The sequence below is a fragment of the Clavelina lepadiformis genome, chromosome 2 (genome assembly GCF_947623445.1).
Source record: "Clavelina lepadiformis chromosome 2, kaClaLepa1.1, whole genome shotgun sequence".
Lineage (NCBI taxonomy): Eukaryota > Metazoa > Chordata > Ascidiacea > Aplousobranchia > Clavelinidae > Clavelina > Clavelina lepadiformis.
In genome coordinates this window covers 19,239,301-19,260,000 of record NC_135241.1, presented here as the reverse complement: position 1 = coordinate 19,260,000, position 20,700 = coordinate 19,239,301, and the positions used below count along the sequence as shown (strand labels likewise).

The window sequence follows — 20,700 nt, the reverse complement described above, 5'->3', positions numbered from 1 at the left end:
TTTCCCCAAACATGTTACTATATCTCAATCGATGTAATTTCAGGCATTTTCATTATAACATTTCTACTACACAGAGTGCAGTTGTTCACAACAGGGTTGTAGTAGTGATGGAAACAAGACTTCGTGGTGAATCATGTTAATCGAGTGAATCGTGGTCGTGACACATGTCCAGTCAAGTCACTAACAGCGCAAGTCAAAGTTAAACCGCAAAGTCAAGCCAAGTCGCAACTCATTTAATTACATTGTCATGTCAAGTCGAGTCAGTAACGTTCATCAAGTCATTTTTAACACATGCCAAGTCACAAACATCTCACCATTTACGATTTATTTTTCGTTTTAGGTCTATAATAAACAGCTTTCTGAATACTCGTAACGTAAATGTAAGCGTAGAATCTGATTTTATTTATTTCTGGTGCTTATGCACATTCAATAGAATCTATTGCATAGTGATTTTTTAATAAATTCTTTCACAGATATTAAAATCGATTTGAAATAATTTTATTTTGTGACTCGAGTCAAGTCATGGCCTTTAACGTAAAAACTATTTTGAGGTCACATTAAAATTGTTACTTTAACGTCATAACCGTATACAATAAGTCTATGAAACATATCCATTTTTGTTATCCAAAATTGTCGTTTTTGCCATCACAAACGACATAACGAGACTCAAGAGATTTTGGACTTTGACTCGAATCATTGTAACACTGGTTCACAATGTTAATCTTGCTCAAATGTGACAAAGCTACAGCAGTTGGCTAAGAGGTTGATGAAATGATCGATCTTAACTTTACTGAAACGAATGAGCTAGGACAAATTGAATTTTTTCAATTGAAGATTGTCAGTTCTACTTTCGCTTCTAAATGCCATTTTAGCAAATGGTTTAATAGCGTTTTTATAGGTGTTCAAACGCCATTTCCAAGTCTCTTTATTTTAAATCGATACCCTCAACATCAGGCAACTCCTTATTGCATTGCAAGCGCAACAAACATTAAGCACCAAGCCTAAAGCGTGCTGATTGCTGAAGTTGTATCTCCAAAAAGTACTGCGTCAAGACGCATAGAGTTTACAAAAAGCCGCAACAAAAATATATACATAGTAAATATACTTTTTGAAGATTAATTTACTTCACTAGTTTTTAAAACTGGCCTAATTTCTTTTCACGATAGTTTACATTTTGGGAATATTTTATAAATGATAACATCACTAACGAAAGACATGATATGAATAAAACATCTCAGCACTGGAAAAATGCGAATCACTGTGCAAATCATCACCAAGGCATAAATTACTTTCTCTACATCAGCAAATAAACGCATATTATGGCGAAGTTGGTGCATTTTTTTAAGGGAATAAAATGATTCGAACACGCGAAGGCCGATCCGGTGTTGTGCTGGTAACTCCTGGAAAGTAGGCGAATGTTGTATATAATTCACAGGCAATATGAGAAAGAAAGCAATGCTGAATACTCAACAAAATTTAGCCTGAAGGGGCTATGATCAACATAGTTTAGAACCTAATAATGATGTGCAACAAAAACAGCAAAAGACTAAGAACGAAATGAAAACACGATACTATACAAAGAGATCCCACACAATGTATCACATTGCATACAATTACAAGTTACCTGTGTTCACAATGAACGCAATAGTAAGTATTCACAATAACTTGAAATGCTGTCAACACTTTAGAGCGCTGAAACTAACAATTGAAATTTTAATGAAAACAGTAGTAAACCCAACATTTAGAACATGTCTTCGCTTAAACATTTTTAAGGCAACCAAGCGTCGACACTATCAAGACTATCCATGTTGTCGTCATCAAAAGAGTAACGATCCATACCAAGCGCGTTGTCGCTATCATACATGGCTGGTTCGTCATCTTCGTCCGATGAGTACATACCAACTAAGTTATCTCCAGTGTCGTCACTATCGTCATGCTCATTATCAGACTGAGTGTGTTCACTGGTATCATCCTCAATGTTATCGTCATCATCAACGTCTTCGTCTTCTTCATCTGACATACCAGCAAGTCTTGCGTTCAACACGATACCATCGGAATCAAAATCACTGACCAACACCGAGGTTCCAGCTTCAGTTAGTACCTTGTGGCCTATCTCCAATGGTGTGCCGATTTTCATTCCCTGTTTCGAAAACTCGACAATGATTTTTATTTGTTCATCGCATCCACGCATCAGCTGCTCTCCTTTCGTCATCATATCATCAGTCATTGATGACAACTTGTGACGGATGTCAGCGCAATCCAACAGGCACAAGCTTAAATGTTCCTGAAGTTGGAGAGTTTTAGTTTCAAGGGCAGCGGAATGGAGTTCAGTGCTTCTCATCTTGTTGCTGTCCACCGAATAAAAGCTGAGAACGTTGCTGTAAGCGAGGATTTTGCGGCACTGAACAAGCTTCATGCAGATGTCTACGGCAAATTTTAGTTGGTGAAGGTTGTGGTTGGGATTGTTGATTGCAAGAAGGCGGTCTCGGATGTCATATGCGAACTGCTTTGCTCGGTTGTGGAATTGACAACGTTTATTGAATTCGACAAACTTCATGCTATCCTGGGCAAGCTTGCTCACCTTGCTGCTACAGTTGTAATAATCTCGATGTGTCGGACGCCACGGCTGGAGGCAACGCCAGCAAAAATCGTGGCTACATTTCGCGCACTTCATATGCAAGCACCCGTCGTTCTTTTCAATATTTGCTTGGCAGTTGGGGCAACGTTTAGCGATCAACCTGGCCAAGTGTTTGCTTTTGGCGTCCTCGTTCATTCCCTCGTAGTAACCACCATCGTCCATCCACTGAGACATGTGGCTGCAACTTGCAGGATAATGAGCCTCAACATAAGTGCAAGTGAAGCAGGTTTGCCATCCGCACTTTGAGCACCATCCCTCCTCTCGACCATCGTTTGCTTTCCGTATAATTCGGTCACAACCTTTTGGATTGTGGCACCACGACACATCACGGTCAGACTCAACATAAGACCTGACAAGAGCAGTGTTGTACTTCTTTCGCATGTCAGCAGAATCAGAAAATATTTTCTCATAAACACGTGTCGTTGGCCGGAAGTGACAAGCGTTATGTGGACAAGTAGCGCTGCATGTGCTGTCCTGCGTCAGTTTCAATGAAAGATAAGTCTTCCAGCAATTATTACATGATTTATGGCCGCAGAGAGGAACAAAATTATCCGGGTCCATTGGATTTAAACAGATGGGGCAATGATCATCTGAACTGGAAGTAGATGCAACATCTTCGGATGAGATAGGTTTTAGGCTTTCTTTCTGGGATTCCTGATCCTCAATGGCGACTGTAACCCCGATCCTCTGAAGGGTCTCAGCCCTATTGTTTAAAAAAGCTTCGACAAGTTTGTCAGCATTCCAGTCAAACTCCAACAGAAGTGCCTCTGCCACATCTTCATTGTGGGACAAAATGTCCGAAAGAGTCATTATCTTATGTTTGATCTCTAAAAGCTGTTTTTCTATGGTCAATGTGGTTCTGCTTATGGTAGCGCATGGGAAGTGGACAATTTGATGCATTTCATCGTCGGAATTACAATCTGGTTTTGGGTCTTCTTTTGGAGCAAGGATAGGTTCCGGTTCTGTAGAAAATGACTTCAATAATTGTTTTGACGATGTAGTTTCACTTGTGCAAGAAGGTTTTACTTGGATCTTAACCATGGAGGATTCCGTAGACAACACCGCATCCTTAGAAAGTGATGTGGATACTTCACTCATGCTGTGCGATTCATCAATTGCACTTGAATTATTGTTAGAGCTCTGGAAGCAATCGGATCCTGTTTTTACATCAACAGATTTCTTTCGATCATTGCTTTTGTAATGTAACATTTGAGGTTGAGCGTCTTGCTGAACGAGATATCCTCTGGCTATGAGGTAATCACATCTCGAGCGAACTTCTCTAGCTTGAGGGATAAACTGGTACAAGTGGTTAGTTGGAGTGGTGATTTCTGCTGGTTTCTGTAATTCTGAATCGTGGCAAGTCATGAATTTCTTTATTACTCTCTCAATCAGTAGATCGCCACATATCTCTTTTTCTTCTCTCATCAAGGCATGTATTACCAAATCGATTCTGCAATTCCTGCTGTGGCTGTGATTTTCCATGGACAGACTCGACAGCCGCATTGACGTCAACACTTTGTCTTGAGCACTGACACAATCTACAGACTCATGGAGGACTTCAACAACTCTAAAGACATTTTTACTGGATTCGTAAATGATTTTCTTTGACACGAGCTGCTCAAGAGTGTCGTCATCATGACATGGATAAAATTCTTTCCATTTTTTAAGATGAACCTCTGACTGGTGGTTGAAGTGGAGCAAAAACAGAAGCTGTGTGGTGGTGACTGTTAATTCAACATCATTGGCAAGATCCCGTAGAACAGCATACCCTGATCCGGTCCAATGCACGGACGAATTTCCGTTAAGAAACAAACAAGAGGAATTGTTAATACGATCTCGATGGAAAAATGACTCAAACTGGCTCATAAAATTAAAACATCGCTCACTGAGCACGGACATCTGTTTTTCAATGCCACCGCTGAGTAAGTTTGAGTTGTAGTGGCACCATACAACAGGTCTGCATAGGGCCACTTTGAACCCATCGTCTGCAAGAAAGTTATAATCTTGCCACAGTTCTGTGTAAGAAGGGTCCTCCACGTCTGCAACTGCTGCATCACACCGTTCCAAATACGACGACACAAAGCGCTTATGCAGTTGATTAGAAAAAGCGTAGTCTTGCAGCAGGGCGATAGGACGTCGATTGGGAAAGCAAACTTGGAGCTGCTGGCTCATTTTCTGCTCCAGGTCGAATGCTAGGTTTTGGTTGTATTGCAGGCGCATTGAAAGCATTGTTACATAAATATGCTCAAATGTATAACAAACTTCTGTTCCCGATATCAAAGGAAGAATTCTGACAACTTGTTTCACAAGCAGCTCTAAATTTTTGAATTCATTTGAGTTTGTCATTTGTGGTTGTGACTGAATGTCAATAAATAGACGAATGAGATAGATGCAGATATAACAAAACTTTGTAGCACTTCTCATGTCTAACAAAGTCACAGCCTTCCACACACCGGCTGAAAACATCAGCAGAAAATGAGCTTTTGAGCCAAATAGGTCTTCTGTACATTTTCGCAAGTATTCAAATTTCTTCAGGATAACAGCAGCGGCATTGATGAATTGTTTGAAATCAACACCTTCATCACAATCTTGAACAACCGTGCCAATGATTTCTGAAAACTTTTGTTGGACAATTTTAACCCACTCTTCCGCAACTTGAGGAAGATGAGAGGAGCTCTGATAACAATCTTCATCCGCAAGAGGAGCAGAGGAGTTCACTGTCTCGGTGGGTAAAATTTTCATGGCCTCTGTTCTCGTGCTGAAAGAGTTATCTGAACTGGAAGGTTTTACTCTCACACTGTCTGTCGATCTTGCCGAAAGCGGCTGAACTTTTTTGCTCCACAAGGACATATGCTCCAGCTGGGGTTTCTTGGATGATTTTGTGGAGCTTGGATGTGGTGATGAGGATGAACTTCCTCCTTGATCAAGATCAACAAGAAGTCGCAGCAGACGACGAAGTTTAGAGGAAAATATTCTTCCTTGCAGGTCACCGTTATCGACTTCATTACACTTCAAATAAGCCAAGAGGAGTTGCTCCATTAAGCTCATTGTATCATCATTTTCTTGATTTTTGTCAAGCAGGACTAGAAATTACAAAAGAATTGTGCAAACTTTTAGATAAATTATTAAATCCTACAAAAATAGCAACAAATATAAGTACTAACTAATTCTAACAACCAAATATAGATCTAATAAAAATTAAACCTTAACAAATAATAAAACACTTGCATTTATTGAATATTAACAACTTACTGTCCAGGACAGGAGCTGACAACGCCAATCTACACGCCTGGCCAAGTATTAAGGCTGATTCAGAATTTGGTAAAAACCGATCAGAAAATTGTTGCTCATATCTAATTGCTTCTACGATCCTACAAACGAACACCAAGATATCAACACAAGGCATTTTCTCAGAACAGTCTCTCATTCTCATTAATCAGTAAAAACACAACACAACTAACATTCTCTCTAATTTTTGCAAAAATTGAGTTGGGATTCTGGTTGTGATTTGTGCACTATTCTTGGAAATTAAAAGCAGAGCACACCTAATTCACACCTACTTCAGCTGACTCTCAAAGCAAATGTAAGTTTCACCCAGGCGTGCAATGGGTTTGAGCTTTGAGCCGGTTTTTTATGTTTTATATTTTTTAACTAACATACACTCGTGTACGAATGAACCCTAACCATGGCAAGATATGATGCAAAAATTCAGGACTATACACATTATGCCGATATCGAAATGACATGGTTACACAGCATAATCATTTTCCAAAACCATTAAATGTTGCATATTAAATAATGGGGTTGAAGCAAGCATTGAAAAAGAGTAGCGTACAGCAGGGCTTCCCAAACTGGGGGTCGCGTAACGAACTTCAGGGGTCGCAGAGCGTATACCAATTTTACACGAAGTACAAAATACAATCAAAACAAAATATACTTCCAGTCTAATAAACATAGAAACCGCCTTGAGACCAGCATTAACAGATATTGAGCCACGGCTGGACTTGCTTTGTAGCAGAAAGCAGTCGGACCAATCACACTGAATAAATGTGTGTGCTTTTTTGTTTGCAGTAGCCTACATATGTGTAAAGTAGTAAGTAGGCTTTGAGTACTGGTGGCTTGAATTCAGTCTTTGCATCTCAATAAATGTCACTAATGACTAATGTATATTTCGCACTGCTTATCAATTTAAACGTGAAGGGTCGTGGAAAACTTCAGAAGTTTGAAAGGGGTCGCGAGCAAAAAAGTTTGGGAAGCCCTGGCGTACAGCACCATGCTTGCGCGGCCAAACAAGCTCATTACTCAGAGAGAATATCAAACACAAAACCGCAAAAGATGCACAAAAGTATCACTTACTTTGTGGGAACATCCAATATCTTGTGCCTTGTTACATTTTCCCCGTCAACTTGTCCTGCCGTCTTCCCTGCATTAAACGCCCAACTGTGAGCTTGCACAGCATAGACAAGTGTTGTTCGAACATAAAGCTGTCGACGCAGGATCGGCCAAAAAGATGGCTTTGGACCAACAACATCCAAGCCATGAACTCTAGTATCGATTCCACCCTGAAAAATTTAAACACTGGCAGATCGAACAAAATTTTGTGAAATTTTTATATAAATTTCATTTTACAACTCAAAAAGTTAATACTAAGTTAACTTGAGTTAATACTCAAGTTTAATTAATAAAAATTTCTGTGTGCTGTAAACCAAGTATAACATTCCCGCAATTGCAACTTACCTGTTGACAACGCCTGATAGAGATTCTAATTACAGGCCAATAACGACGGGCATTTTCTAACACTACAACCTCACGATCTGTTGAGGCGATATTGACACAAGATAGCTGAGTGGTGATGTCTGTAGATGTATTCCCACCTAGCACAGCAATACGAGACGGCATGTAGCTGGAGTCTTCTTGCGCAACAACAATTGTCATTTTTCTGAAACATTCGTTCGATTTATTAGTATTAAATATATTGACTATATTATGTTTTATTATAACTATATTAATGTACAAAAAACATTTAAATTATACAAAAACTACTAATATGGTTTCTTTATTTTCCACACCTAATCACTAGGGCCCGCCAAAGTCAATAAAGTCAAAAATTTTTAAGGACCTCGTCTGACCACGAATCAAAGAATAAAGTTGTTTTCAGCACCTAGGGGATTGTTTCTAAGAAGTTTATAGGTCAAAATAAAGTCAAAATTTTCAATAAAGTCAAAATTTGTCAAAATATGGCTTTTTACAAAGTTTTTGTGTTTCTTGAGAGTAATTCTTGTAAAAATCCTCGTGGAAGCATTGTAAATCAGGAACTGCGACACAATTAAACCATATTAACCCATAAAAGCAGGAAATAAGTCACAATGCCCACTTGGATCAGCAGTAACTTTTATCGCAAATTGTCCATAGTTTATTCATTGTTACGTATTTAAATAATTCTTATAAAACACTTCCTCTTCATAAACGTAGTATTTTCGAAGATCAACAGTTTGGATTTTAGGAATAGCCTACTGACATTCTGTAATACAAAAATGCCTAAGCAAGCTAAATCGTCTTCAGCAAAAGTTAGACAGATTTGTCGAGATTTTTCTGATGAATTTAATGCAACTCCCGGGGGTGATTTAAGGTGCAATTTTTGCGAGGTTATAGTGAAGTGCGATAAAAAGTATTTTGTTGAAAGCCACAGGAAAAGTAAACGCCATCAAGCTGGATTGGAGCAACAACAAGCATTCCCTGTTTAATTTGCTGTTTATTAGAATTTACCATGCGGAGAAAATCGAGGCAAAGTGCTCTTTTCACAAGATAACACAAGCTACCTAAATCTATCGCCAAAAAACACGACGCACTTTTTATAATCCATAAAACACCTTGACTTTTCGACAAAATATTACGTTTGGGTCTGAAATCGACAAAATATTATGTTTGGGTAACTGGAGGAAGAACTGTGGCCTCTACAAATAAGCAATTTCGTTAGGTTAAAATAAAGTCAAAATTTGATAAAAATAAAGTCAAAAAAATTTTTTTTTAGGTCAAAATAAAAATGGCCCTACTAATCACTAGTGCAATAGAACGCTACAGCATTCATATATTAAATGATTTACCTTACAATGACGCCTTTTTTCATGTAAACATTGATCCAGTGGGCTCCTGAACTTCCATTACTTTCCCAATAAGTTTTCGGATTGTTGTCGGTCAACTTTGGCAAGTGCCTCTGATTGGTTGAAACCTCCAGCTTCTCCCAACACTTTTCCTCTTTGATTTCCATGTCTGCACCTGGAAATAATAAAGCGATCGGGTCATTGATGATTAATTGGGATTTAGTTGCTTGGCCTACATCAATGTTTTTTGACGAAATCACTGCTAAATTCTCTGTACTTGTAAAGGTATCGTATAAATCTTAGTTAAACAATCAACAAAAAATTAACATAACAATGAACTTGTGAGTTAAAACCTTTGCAAAGGTTACTAAGTAGCTGATCAAACAACGGAATATTCAACGATGCTTGCAACTGTCTTGCATCTTCGATACATCGGAGGGCAGTAGAGATACAGCCACCGAGTACAACTGCAAGTAACTTGCTGTGCAAAGCACGATGACGCTCACAAGATGTGATGAGATCTTTAAGCTCTGCTGCATTCTGAAAGAAAAACATCTTGAGGTAAAATAATTATAGTGGGCGACATTAGTGCTTTTACCAACATATTCAACAAACGTATCTTCTTTTTGTTGTCATACCACAGATAAAATTAGTCTTTTCAACCATGCTTACTGGAACAGATTCATGTTTCTCCAACAATCTGTTGATAGTTTGCTTCGCTTCCATGCCACAAAGTTCAACTGCAAAGTCCTTGTCAAGTTCAGAGAGTGTGTGCAATATTGAGATGGCGTGGCCTGCAACCTAAGGAGACATACAACCGTCACATCACTCATGCTGTGTCAGTTTGTAACATGGCGACTAGTTCAAAATCTTCGAGCTGACTAGGAAAAAATGCTGTGACTCCACAAAACAAAGAGCAACAAACCTCTTGCGCTAAACGCTTGCTAGAACTCAATATGCATAGATCGATTACGTGATGCAAGCACATCACCAATTCGGACCAGTAGCACTCAAACAAGACCAACCCATGGTCGTGAGCAATTGCCTTGAATTCTGAGACAAAACCTTGAAGACTTGAAAGACACTTTCCACTTTCATCAGTCACTGTGGTCAAGTTTTTGATGATAGGCAACACCACATCGACGACCTGAGGTAGTAGCAATGACAATACTTTTTAGCAATGTATTACTGGTACCAAAAACTTATAATTGTTTAAAATGTTGCCGATTAAAAAAATTTAATATAAAACACTTGTTATATATAAAACCTAGTTATTTCAACCTATGCAAAATTTAACTTATTTAACCTGTAAGTACACAGAATACTTTTGTGTACAACTGGACAGAGCCAGGTAAAAAGTTAAGCAAAGAAGGTTGTTAAGAAACTTTACAGTTGACATTTGCTGTTTATAGTATAATATATAGTTTGTTGCATTACCAAAGTATTGGTAGATGATCTGATTTCAGAAGAGTCGTTCCTGATTCTTTCTAAATGAGTATCAAAAATTTCATCCATGTTTTTCTTTATGTCATGCAGGCTGAATTGATCAATCAACAAATCATCCTCTGGAAATTTGGTGAAAAACACTAACATCACATTTCGGTATGGCCATAGGGTTAACAAGAAATATTTTACAGACCAGTAGGGCTGTCCTTCCCCTTGTTCCCAGACTCCGATGCCATGTCCTCGTCAATCTTTGATGACATTGTAAAGCCTTTTAGCCGTTGCATGAGTTGACGGATTCTTTGACATTTTGTTGGTGAAAATCTTTCGCTCTAAATGAAGAGAAGGAAACCACATTAACTAAAACTGATCATAGACACATTTAAAAATTGTGCAATAAATTTCCTTAGGCTTGGTAAAAGTATGATTCAACCTTTACTCTGAAAACATTTTTCAGTACCTTAAGTCCCTTTTCAATTACAGCTAAAACTCGATCCGACATGTTCATTAAAGCTTTGCTTTGATCTTTTCGAGCAATCATACAAAGCACACAGAGTGCATTGTACAGCAGGATAAGCAGCTTCCTACTGCAAGCAATAGAGCAAGTTAATCAATTTACCGGTTATAGAAGAAAACACCCACTTTCATTCCTCAAACATCAAAATGTTTTATAAAATTCTTCTAAGAGCGATTTCAGCAGATCTTATGATACTTTATTTTAAACTTGTTAACCAGCAAAGTATAAATTTGGCAAAAATGTACTTTTCGAATGTTTCAAGTTGATCGGTAGACGAAAGCTTTGTAATTGAATCATCCACTGCACCCAGCAGAGTTCGAAGTATACTATTTGACTAAAAACGATACAAATCATTTGCAATAGCAGTGTGACTGTTATACAAAGCTACTGAAACAAAACTATTGCGCAACATGTCTGAAACAAATTGCCTTTGTGAAAGGCTAATTTATTCAATACTGAATAATTCAGTACAACAATTAGCTAAAGGCAAATGACAAGAAGTATTGTTTATCAATATCAGAGTGACTTTTTTCCTAAAGGACTGGGCTATAATGCAGCACAATAATTAGGTACCATTACACTATAAAACAAAGCAAGTATATATACCGATGTTAAACCAACTTTGTCTGATGAAGTAGATGGCTGATCTGGGTCAGTAGCTGCCATAATTGACGTTATTATGGCAGTGACAATGCTTGCCTGTGAAGAACGATCTTTGTCGAAGCGTGGATTTTTGGCAAAAAGTTCTGCACCCATTATTTTGCTCACACACTGTAAACAAGACATCTGATTAGGTAAAGTGCAAATTGAATAAATCTTTACTCCTCAAATAATCAAAAGCATTATTCAGGCAGAAAATAATACCAACTGTTTTATTTTAAATAATAGTTAAACATACTACATGAAACATTTAGCTGACATAAACAAAACTGGCACTTACGTGAATAGCTCCACAAATGATAGTTTGATCATCTTGAAATCTTACAATGGAGTCAAATATCGCCTTTAAATGGCCTGATGTTGCCAAACTAAGCTCCATGCTGTCAGGTTCATCCAATGAATCTGTCTTCTTTGAATCCTTTTCCAGACAAGCCGATATTAAGAGTATGTATGCCATCACCACGGTTCTGTAATAAATAAAAACGATTTTTGAGCTATCAAAGTGCCATATTAATAACAATTTCTATATGTAATTGTACACTTCAGATAACAAGTTATCATAGAAACAATTTAAAAGAACAGATCGTATATTTAAGAGAGTTCTAACTTTTCCTTGTCCTCTGCTGCAACCAAGATATATCCGAGGGTATCCTTCAGGTTGTTTACACTGTGGGGAATTCCCCAGTCACTTCTAAGCAAAAACAAGTAACATAATGTAAGCCATGGGTTGCATTTCCCACAAAGTGCTCATTTAAAAGTGCTCGCTCGTTACCATGACTAGGTAACATGAAACAAAAGCGGCGATTGTCAATTTAATTGAGGTAAATTTTCGTGGATCCTTTCTTTAACAATTAATACCTTGTGAGGGCATTATGAAGGATAGTGAGAGCAATAACCTTTCCATCATTGTTAGCTTCAGGCACAGTCTTTGCTATTCTGACGACACCATCACTCTCCTTTTGCATTTTCCACAGTCGAGATGCAAGTGTGTAGTTACTGTCATCCTTTACAAGTGAAACAATATCCTCATTGAAAAAAGTGTCATATTTAACAGAAGTCACATGGTGAGCAACTAGGAATTCTATAGAAATTCTAAATCACTTCTAAAACAACTTGTACATTCACTTATAAAACAATTTTGTTGATATTCAAATTGTAACTGTCTTTACAAACCATGAACATCTTCAAATATTTTTTCTCGGTGTCTTCATCAAAGATAAGCCCGATCCTCAATCCCATCTCCACTGCCTTGGATCTCTCTTCCGGAGTCACATTTATTTCATCCTCCTCCTTCACAGATTTGTCATCAATGGATGACTTATTTGATTGCAGTTTATCAGGATCCTGTTTGTCTAGAGCTTGAAAAATATCAAAATCACAATATGTTGCTTGTTCTCACCAAACGTCTCTCTGCACGATGGAAAGACTCCATTATAAAAATAGAAAGGGACGTGCACAATGAGACCCAACATGTTGCAAAAGAACATTTTTGCCATAATTCTAATCATTATTTGTTACTGAGGGTAACCTTCCCCGTTAAGATGACAATACGAATTAACATATGCAGCTAATAAAACAGGCTTAAAGAAAAAAAAATACACAATTAAAATGAGCTCACTTTTTTCATCAGACTTGACAGATTGAAGAATTGCTGGTTGACCTTCTTTCGTTTCATCTTCCTCTATTTTCTCAGTTTCTTCTCTTTCTTTTTTCTCACCATCCTCAATCATATCGATCAAACGTCGACAAGCTCCAGATGCGTACATAGCTTTCTGTAATAACAAGAAATTCAATTTACAAAAACTAAAACTTATGTACTATTGTTAAATTCGAATTAAGTTCATAACATGTTGTTGTAAGTGATTTTAGAGTTCGACATGTCACTGGTCACCTTCTTCTGCGGGTTTGCTTCTTTTAATATCTCAGTCATGACAGCCACTGTGTCCTTCATTGATGGCTTGATAAGGCACATGTGCTTTTCATTTGGAAACTAGACACAAAATAGCTTTAAAATTCTTTTGTGTGACAGTTAGGAATACTGATCTGAAGATTTTGATATTCTGAAATATTCTAAAATAATTAATTTCCATTACAGAATATCGAATTTGTATTTCGAAAATGCTTCACTGTCAAATCCTGTAAAAATCAAACACCAATGCAACTAGCAGGCATGGTCATTAACTGCTATGGATATTTGTTGCCAAACCAGCACCTAAGTAAAATGCACCAATGACAGGTTGCAAACAAATAGATCATTTTTGTGGACTTATAAAAAATATTCCAAATAATTACACACTCATAATAATCAATTCAATATTCCGATATGGACATTACTAATGGCAGCTTTTGTTGTTGTGAAATATTCTTACTGATTTTTCAAGATGGTTTTTGATGACTTCCCGTCTTTCTTCAGAGACTTTATTTGCATAAAAGAGAATCATCCACCAATCTTGCTGAGATATTTCCTCCTTAAAACACATTATGTGAATAAGTAAATATAACAATGACAGAATGTTCAACCTTCATTATAAAGCACGACTGACAAGAACACAGTTTCAGTACAAAAGTAATCTAAAATGAATATACTAACATTAGGTTTGTTGTTTGATTGATCAGTTACATGTTGGCTAATTCCATACAGTGGTTTCACTCTAGACTTCATTCCTGACAAAACAACATAAACTTTTCAGAAAACCTTGGTAACTATTAAAACTCTACATCAAACATTACTATCACCAATCAAGGTTGAATAAGTAAGTCATCAGTTTAGTTATGAAGTAGGGTATGCAAAAATTACTACCACTTAGAAGAGGCCATAGAATGGAGTCTTCAGGGTTTGAAATGAATTTAGGAGGAGTCTGTGAAACAGATGAGCCGCTGTCAGAAGAAGAGCTTCCAAGTAATACAATGTGATGCCAATGAACCCAATATGGCCGATTCAAACGATGCCAGAAGACCTTGACATAAGACCTGGTTCATTTGTTATGAAAACAACAGGACAATCATCTTCCAATTTGTTAAATTCGGATGAACATTATAGGCTGTACTAGCAAATATGAACATGGAAAACCAAAACGTTAATGTTTCCAGGTTACTTTTAAAGTGTTCAAGTAACTGATACAGCCTACACAGGATATTTAAGAAAAGGTCACAAACTAATCAACCAGACAATCAACTCATGACTAAATTATAACAAACTAATAGTTACAAAGATCCTAAAATCAACAGCACAGTTGAATGAACTGAATCAATCGACCTGAAAATTAGCAGAATAACTGTCTTACTTGGACAGGTGGAGTAGATTCATTGTGTTGTCTATAAATGCCCTCATCACCATCATTAACATCCTGATAAGACTGGCAAGCCCTCACTCTATAACCAGGTTTTATGAGCGCTCGTAGGTACTGACAATATTGCTTTCGAGATGAAAACGAACTTGGATGCCTTGAAGATACAAGTGCATGTTATAACACTGATTCGCCTTAGTCTGTTTTTAAGAAATATGTACTAATCACTACTCAGAAATCAGCTTATAGAATTCAACAAACTTACTTGTATATCGATTGCGGTTTATCTGCGCGAAGTAACGTTGCCAGGAGTACAGGATCTACCGAGTTTTCCTGGGCAGACTGCACAAACAACGGTTTTGGGGAAGAGCTGTTTGCCACCTGGCCATCAGAATTTGACTAATTCAACACAAGAAATATTGCAAAGGTCACAAAGAAGCAAGCATTACATACAAATACAACTTTAAAACTTGCAACAGACTGAAAATTACAACCCTCAAAATTTACATCCACTTTCATAACATATGTACAAATTTTATACTGAAATAATTCATAAATAATTTTGTTGTCGATTTTAATGAAAAAATACATTAGAGGTCAAATGATATATAGTTTTAAAAATATTAATACATTTTCACGCAAATGATTAATTTACATTCATCCTGTTTGTTTTATTACTTTATCAGTTAACATCTGCTTGCATGTGTCCATGTCCATGGTGGTTTTACTAGATTTCTTTTCAGAGGTTCTAATATCTTTCCACATCATCAAAAAGGAATTGTCATGGGAAGGTGAAGGTGTCATTCCTTTCTTCCCTAATTTTACCGACACAATAACAATGTTTAAGCATAATAGCATACTTTATTTAAGTTATGACATTAGTTGTTACTGTGTTTATTATACACCATAGAGATAGAATTTATTCCAGTGTAAGTGAAGAGATTACCATCCTTGTAAAGCAACACTGTTAACATAACATTTCATGTCACGAGATAGTTATGTACAGTATACAGATAGCGTTGCACTCAAAATCATTGTGCTTGACACTGACAGATAATTTTACAAATGTACCATCACTATCTGTAGATGTTGTAGAAGTGTTTTTCCAATCCATAACTTGATTCAATTCATAAATAAGATCAGATATTACCATGGCAACTTCAAATTCTTGAATAACATTGTCGTTTAGATGATGCTCATCTGCAGCCAGAAGAAATGGTTTAATAAAAAAATCCAACTGAGTTACCATGAATTAATCAAGAAAAATTGATGGAAGCCGTATCTAAGTTGTAGACTTTACTTTATACAACCAGTTTGTAACAAAGCTCAGACATCATTATGTAATACCCATATTACATAATAATAACAGTTGACACATCACAAGTCTTTTGTTTAAAGTAGGCCACTTCCCGAATCGACAAGATAATGCCATAAACAAATAAAGCTCTCTTACCAGGTTTCAGTTCCCGCTAATTTACATGCAGACAATGCCCACCGACAACCACTTACTATCGACAGAGCTATTCAACCGATGGAACTACAGTAGATATTTGTCATTATAATACACACAATGAGACTTACCTAACCACATCCACATACAGCGTTGGGTATTTTGTGCACTTTTTTTCCCACTGCTAGCATCCATCAGTGAAGTGACACGAAGATAGCATTTCATTAAGGTAAACAAAATCTTTCCAGGCACCTAAAAAATCAAAGAATTAATAAAATGCTAAGGCGCTAAGTGCAATACACTGCACAAAAACATTGATTTGCTTTAGCTGCAAAATAACATTACATCAGCCCTAAAAGAGCATTTTAAATAGGTTGGTGTTAAGTGGATCAATTGATGTATAGAATAGACCTGTGGGAGCTGGACAGAGTCAAGAGCAACAGCATGTGCTTCTTCGCCGGAAGCTGTTTCAGCAAACATTTCCATTACCATACTTCGATTCTCAAAATCGGCATAATGGCTCATATGATCATTTCCTTCTTTGTCTGATTCATCCTGTGTCAGCTTCAAAAGCACGTAAGCTCGGCTACCTTAGTAGGACAAAAGACAACACAACATGATACGTAAAACTATTGAATGACAAAGATTGACAGCAAGAATTAACACAAAGCTCATATAATTATTTTTGATAAAACATAAATGTTATAAATCAAGTACTTTCTAATGTTTACTATATATAGCTGATGGATACTGGGCTCTTACTTATCATGCAACAGTGATACATGATACAAGAAACTTATAATGGTAATGGCTGTAATGGATATCAGCTTACCAGCATCGTGCAGAGCTAATGCCCGCAACATCCTTCCAGCAGCACGCCTCGTTTCCACATCATTGGTCCAGAGCAACTCCAAAATGAGATCAAGTGCACCAGTTTCACGAAAAATACCTGCCAGGGAACCCAATCCCGCATATGTGCTTAATACCTTGCAAAGTGAGCGGCAGTGTCACATTTTTATTTCAATTAAAGTCTTGACTGAGTATTCTTGTGAAAGGTATCTCACAAATAGCTTACTTTTGTGGTGTGGGACAAAGTGACAAGAGCCTTAGGTGCACTTTCTTTCTTTAAACGAAGCATCTGTTTCTTTGCACGATTAACCAGCTTTACCACATCTAAACAATAGCAAACAAAACATGTCAAAAATTGCTCAATATAAAACTTACTATGATAACAAGAAACTTTTACCAAGCATACATTGAATATTGCATAAAAATAGAAGAATACAAACTATTGCTTAACCTTGACTCATGGTGGAACATTTTATTAAAAAAAATTTTAGAAAAGAAAAAAGATAGTACAAAATTATTAAACCGCTTTCAGGACATATTACTTTAAAAAAACATATCAAATATCATGAAAAGGACCCGTACATTTGAAAACTAAGGTCAAAGTGTGGAGAGTAAAAGTATGGGATCAGTTAGTTTTAATTTACCATGTTTCATGTCGTCAAAATCTTCAGCATCTGATGAAGTCTCTAAGTGCTTATCATCATTTTCGCTCTCGTTCTTTGTCCGTGCTGACTGATCCCCAGTGTTTTCCAGACCAACACTGCTGCTGTACAGATGGGGGCAGCTTGCCAGTAACTAACAAAACAAGTTTTCAAAAATCCAATTTGTAAAAACAGTTTTTAAAAACCTACCTCGCTATTGGTCATCCATAAAAATACATCCTTTCCTGTTTTTAAATCATCACTAAGAGAAGTAGAAGATGTTTCAACTTCCGGACTTGCAGAAGAAGACTTTTTCTCCAACCCGCATATACACCATCTTACCTGAAGAAGTTATAAACAATACAAAAAATCTATTAACTTCATGGAATAAACACTATACAACTTGCTATGCCTATAATGTGCCCAAGCAATAATTATACTAATATATTACCAAGTGTTCTACGGAACCATCTCGCTTAAATCTCTGTCGAAGCAGTTCCTTTGCTTCCAATGTTTCTTGAATATTCAAAGAGATTTTTTGTTGTCGATTCTTACCCATTTGTTAAGTATTAACTGCGTTCCATATAACTGACATAATTTTAATGAGCAAAATTAATATACGCAATAAATTTGTCTGCAAGAAAAAAAAGGAAGTAACGAAAGTAATCTCAACATAGAAAACTCATTTTTGACTGTTTTCAAACTTATGGATAATTACATAAAAGCCAGACTTCTTGTATAAATTGTAGAAACAGAAAGTTTTAAAATCATACTTATTTTATGCTTTAGCACATACCACAAAATGCATCACTCATCAATCATTACATGTTGAAACATTTTTATGCAATTATCGAAACCTATGTTTAACAGATACAACTAAAAACACTTTCATCCACATATATTTTAATGTGTCAGCAAGAAAATTTGCGAACATAGTGCAAATCTGTAATGTAGCATGATCTCTTTTATGTCTTGTCTTGAAACATAACACCAATCATATTGCGAAAAGCCATTTGCTTCATCCGAATCTAATGTATTTGCTCCAGCAAGAAAAATTCTTGTTCGTAAATCATTAGCTATTTTGTAAAAGTTTTTTACTTTTTACACAACAGCTTGTGCGGCTGTTAGACTTTCCGATTTGTCTGCTATCACCAAAATTGGATGAAGTTAGCATAATTTTAATGCGACCTCATTGCGTCATTGCCTCATCTCAGAGATGTTAGGAGTTACATTGCCAAATTTGTCCATTGAAATTGAAAATATATTGGTATAGTTTCAAAGCTCCTTATCTCGTACAGCTGTATCTTCTGTTTCAAAAATTTCCTCAATGTTTGGTGGTTTCTTGTTAGCCTTTCAAAGGATACAGATTGAGGGAACTTTCGGTCTATCACTTCAACAGCATATAGTTAGATCAAATTTATTGTTTCTCATCTAATATCAGTGAATCCACAGCCTCGACGTCAGTACTCATTCTCTCTTCATAGTCCACCAAGTCATGTTCAAAATTCTTTTCACTTACTTGAGTGTCTTGTTGACGATCACCAGCTAATGTCCGCATGCTCAAATCAGTAGGCTCCTTTTGCACTTCAAACATGAAGTTTTGATTATGATCAACGCTGGGAGATTTTTCAAATATTTGTGGGGCCATTGCCCACTCCTGTAGAGCTTTTTGAAAGCGCCGGACATGCATAGGTTTGCATACCATCCCCACTAATGACATTATTTCTAAAAACTCATCCTCTTCAGCTTCGCAAAGTTGTCCAACATCATCACCACCGACAGAAATAAATATGTCATAATATTCTAAAAGATTTGCTCTTTGTAGCACCTTGTATAACTCTAATTCGTCAGTGTTTGAAGGTTGTGAACTAAAAATATTACCCTGTTCCATCTTGCAACCAATAACAACATGAGGTTTCTTATTTGATAAAATACCAAAAAAAGACTGATAGCTTAACTTGCAACTAAAAACAAAAAAAATAATTACATACACAACTTTGCAAAATTTGAAATTGCACATGAAATACCAATATTTTTAAAAGTGATCGCTTCAGCCTTTGTTGGAAAGGTACCATACTGCAAGTACTTGCAAACTTACCATAAACTGAAACAAAAAACTGAAATAACTTTATTTTTAATGAATCACCTCCCAGGTTGAACAATTTGCAACTTACAGAACTATATATGTAAGAGGGTCACTGAGTCGGAAGGTATAGACCTAAGGCCTACAAGTTTTTAGTTACTTTATGTTTAAATTGGAGATTTTTACATTATTTTGTTTCAAAAAATAACCTTTTGATTGCCTCAATCGATTTTTACTTGACAAGGTAAAAAATTTGGGGTTTGGTGGCCGTGCTGACGCTAATATCTTTTTCAGATTCTCTGAGTGGTCCGTAATGCACATTTTTGCCCTCGAGGCCTTTTTACACTTTTCCCGTCCAATTTATGGAAATTATTGTGGACAACTACCAACATGGTTGCAACCACCTGCGTCAGCACAATTTTTTCGTTCCCCACATTGAAGACGAAAAATAAAAATGAATGAATGAATTTTGTTTTTTGATGAGAAATCCGTTGCACCAATTTTCGGGGCGAAAAAGAGTGCAACTTTTCGGTAAGAATTATTGTTTGCATTTTCTTTATTTTAAGTTAAATTTTTGGCAAAAAGCTTCCTTTTTGGAAAGTTAACACCTCAAACGAAAGTTTTTGCCACTTTGAGTGTTCAAATTCAGTATTTAAAACTTTGCTTGACATGACAAACAAAATTAGCCTGTTTGATGCTCCGCAGATTACACACAAATTCCTACGCATTTTACGTTGCATTCTTTGCTGACCACTTATCTAGACGCCATTTCGGACAGGTCCAGTGTGTAGGATTCAAGGCACTGCAAAATAAGAACTAGGAAACATATTTTCAAAAATTTTATATTATCGCATAAAGGAGTTCATATGCAGCTCGCCTGAGCGAACTCTTTACAATCCAATGATCAGAATTTTTGTAATTTAAAAAAGAATCAAAGTAGGTTGGCAATTTCCATTGTAAAGTAGAAGCGATCCAAAAAATCTTGCCACCCAAAAAATGGCAGCGTTTACTCGGAAAGGGTCTATTCCAGA

The 20,700-nt window shown here is 36.6% G+C and overlaps 1 protein-coding gene across 4 annotated transcripts; it reads right to left on the bottom strand.

Annotated features, from left to right (window-relative positions):
- Window positions 1-1,011: 1,011 nt before the first annotated feature.
- LOC143446078 (cullin-9-like) lies at window positions 1,012-19,594 on the bottom strand. Of its 4 annotated transcripts, none has more exons than XM_076945554.1 (33): window positions 18,038-19,594; window positions 17,797-17,928; window positions 17,590-17,740; window positions 17,172-17,269; window positions 16,929-17,082; window positions 16,508-16,686; window positions 16,228-16,348; window positions 15,718-15,846; window positions 15,325-15,461; window positions 14,912-15,045; window positions 14,644-14,803; window positions 14,160-14,316; window positions 13,950-14,023; window positions 13,729-13,827; window positions 13,251-13,349; window positions 12,978-13,131; window positions 12,533-12,717; window positions 12,218-12,363; window positions 11,967-12,050; window positions 11,640-11,826; window positions 11,321-11,470; window positions 10,945-11,033; window positions 10,643-10,766; window positions 10,379-10,514; window positions 10,177-10,304; window positions 9,665-9,886; window positions 9,412-9,540; window positions 9,093-9,279; window positions 8,743-8,914; window positions 7,376-7,577; window positions 6,995-7,200; window positions 5,891-6,009; window positions 1,012-5,721 (listed from the first exon to the last, which is right to left on the bottom strand). In XM_076945554.1, exons 1-33 carry the CDS (start codon window positions 18,143-18,145, stop codon window positions 1,769-1,771), a joined length of 8,505 nt encoding a protein of 2,834 aa, XP_076801669.1. In that variant the 5' UTR covers window positions 18,146-19,594; the 3' UTR covers window positions 1,012-1,768. The 4 variants fall into 4 exon arrangements, with proteins under 4 accessions (XP_076801669.1, XP_076801667.1, XP_076801668.1 ...); XM_076945552.1 differs by having other exon boundaries at window positions 11,306-11,470; window positions 18,038-19,593; XM_076945553.1 differs by having other exon boundaries at window positions 10,643-10,769; window positions 18,038-19,593.
- Window positions 19,595-20,700: the final 1,106 nt, after the last annotated feature.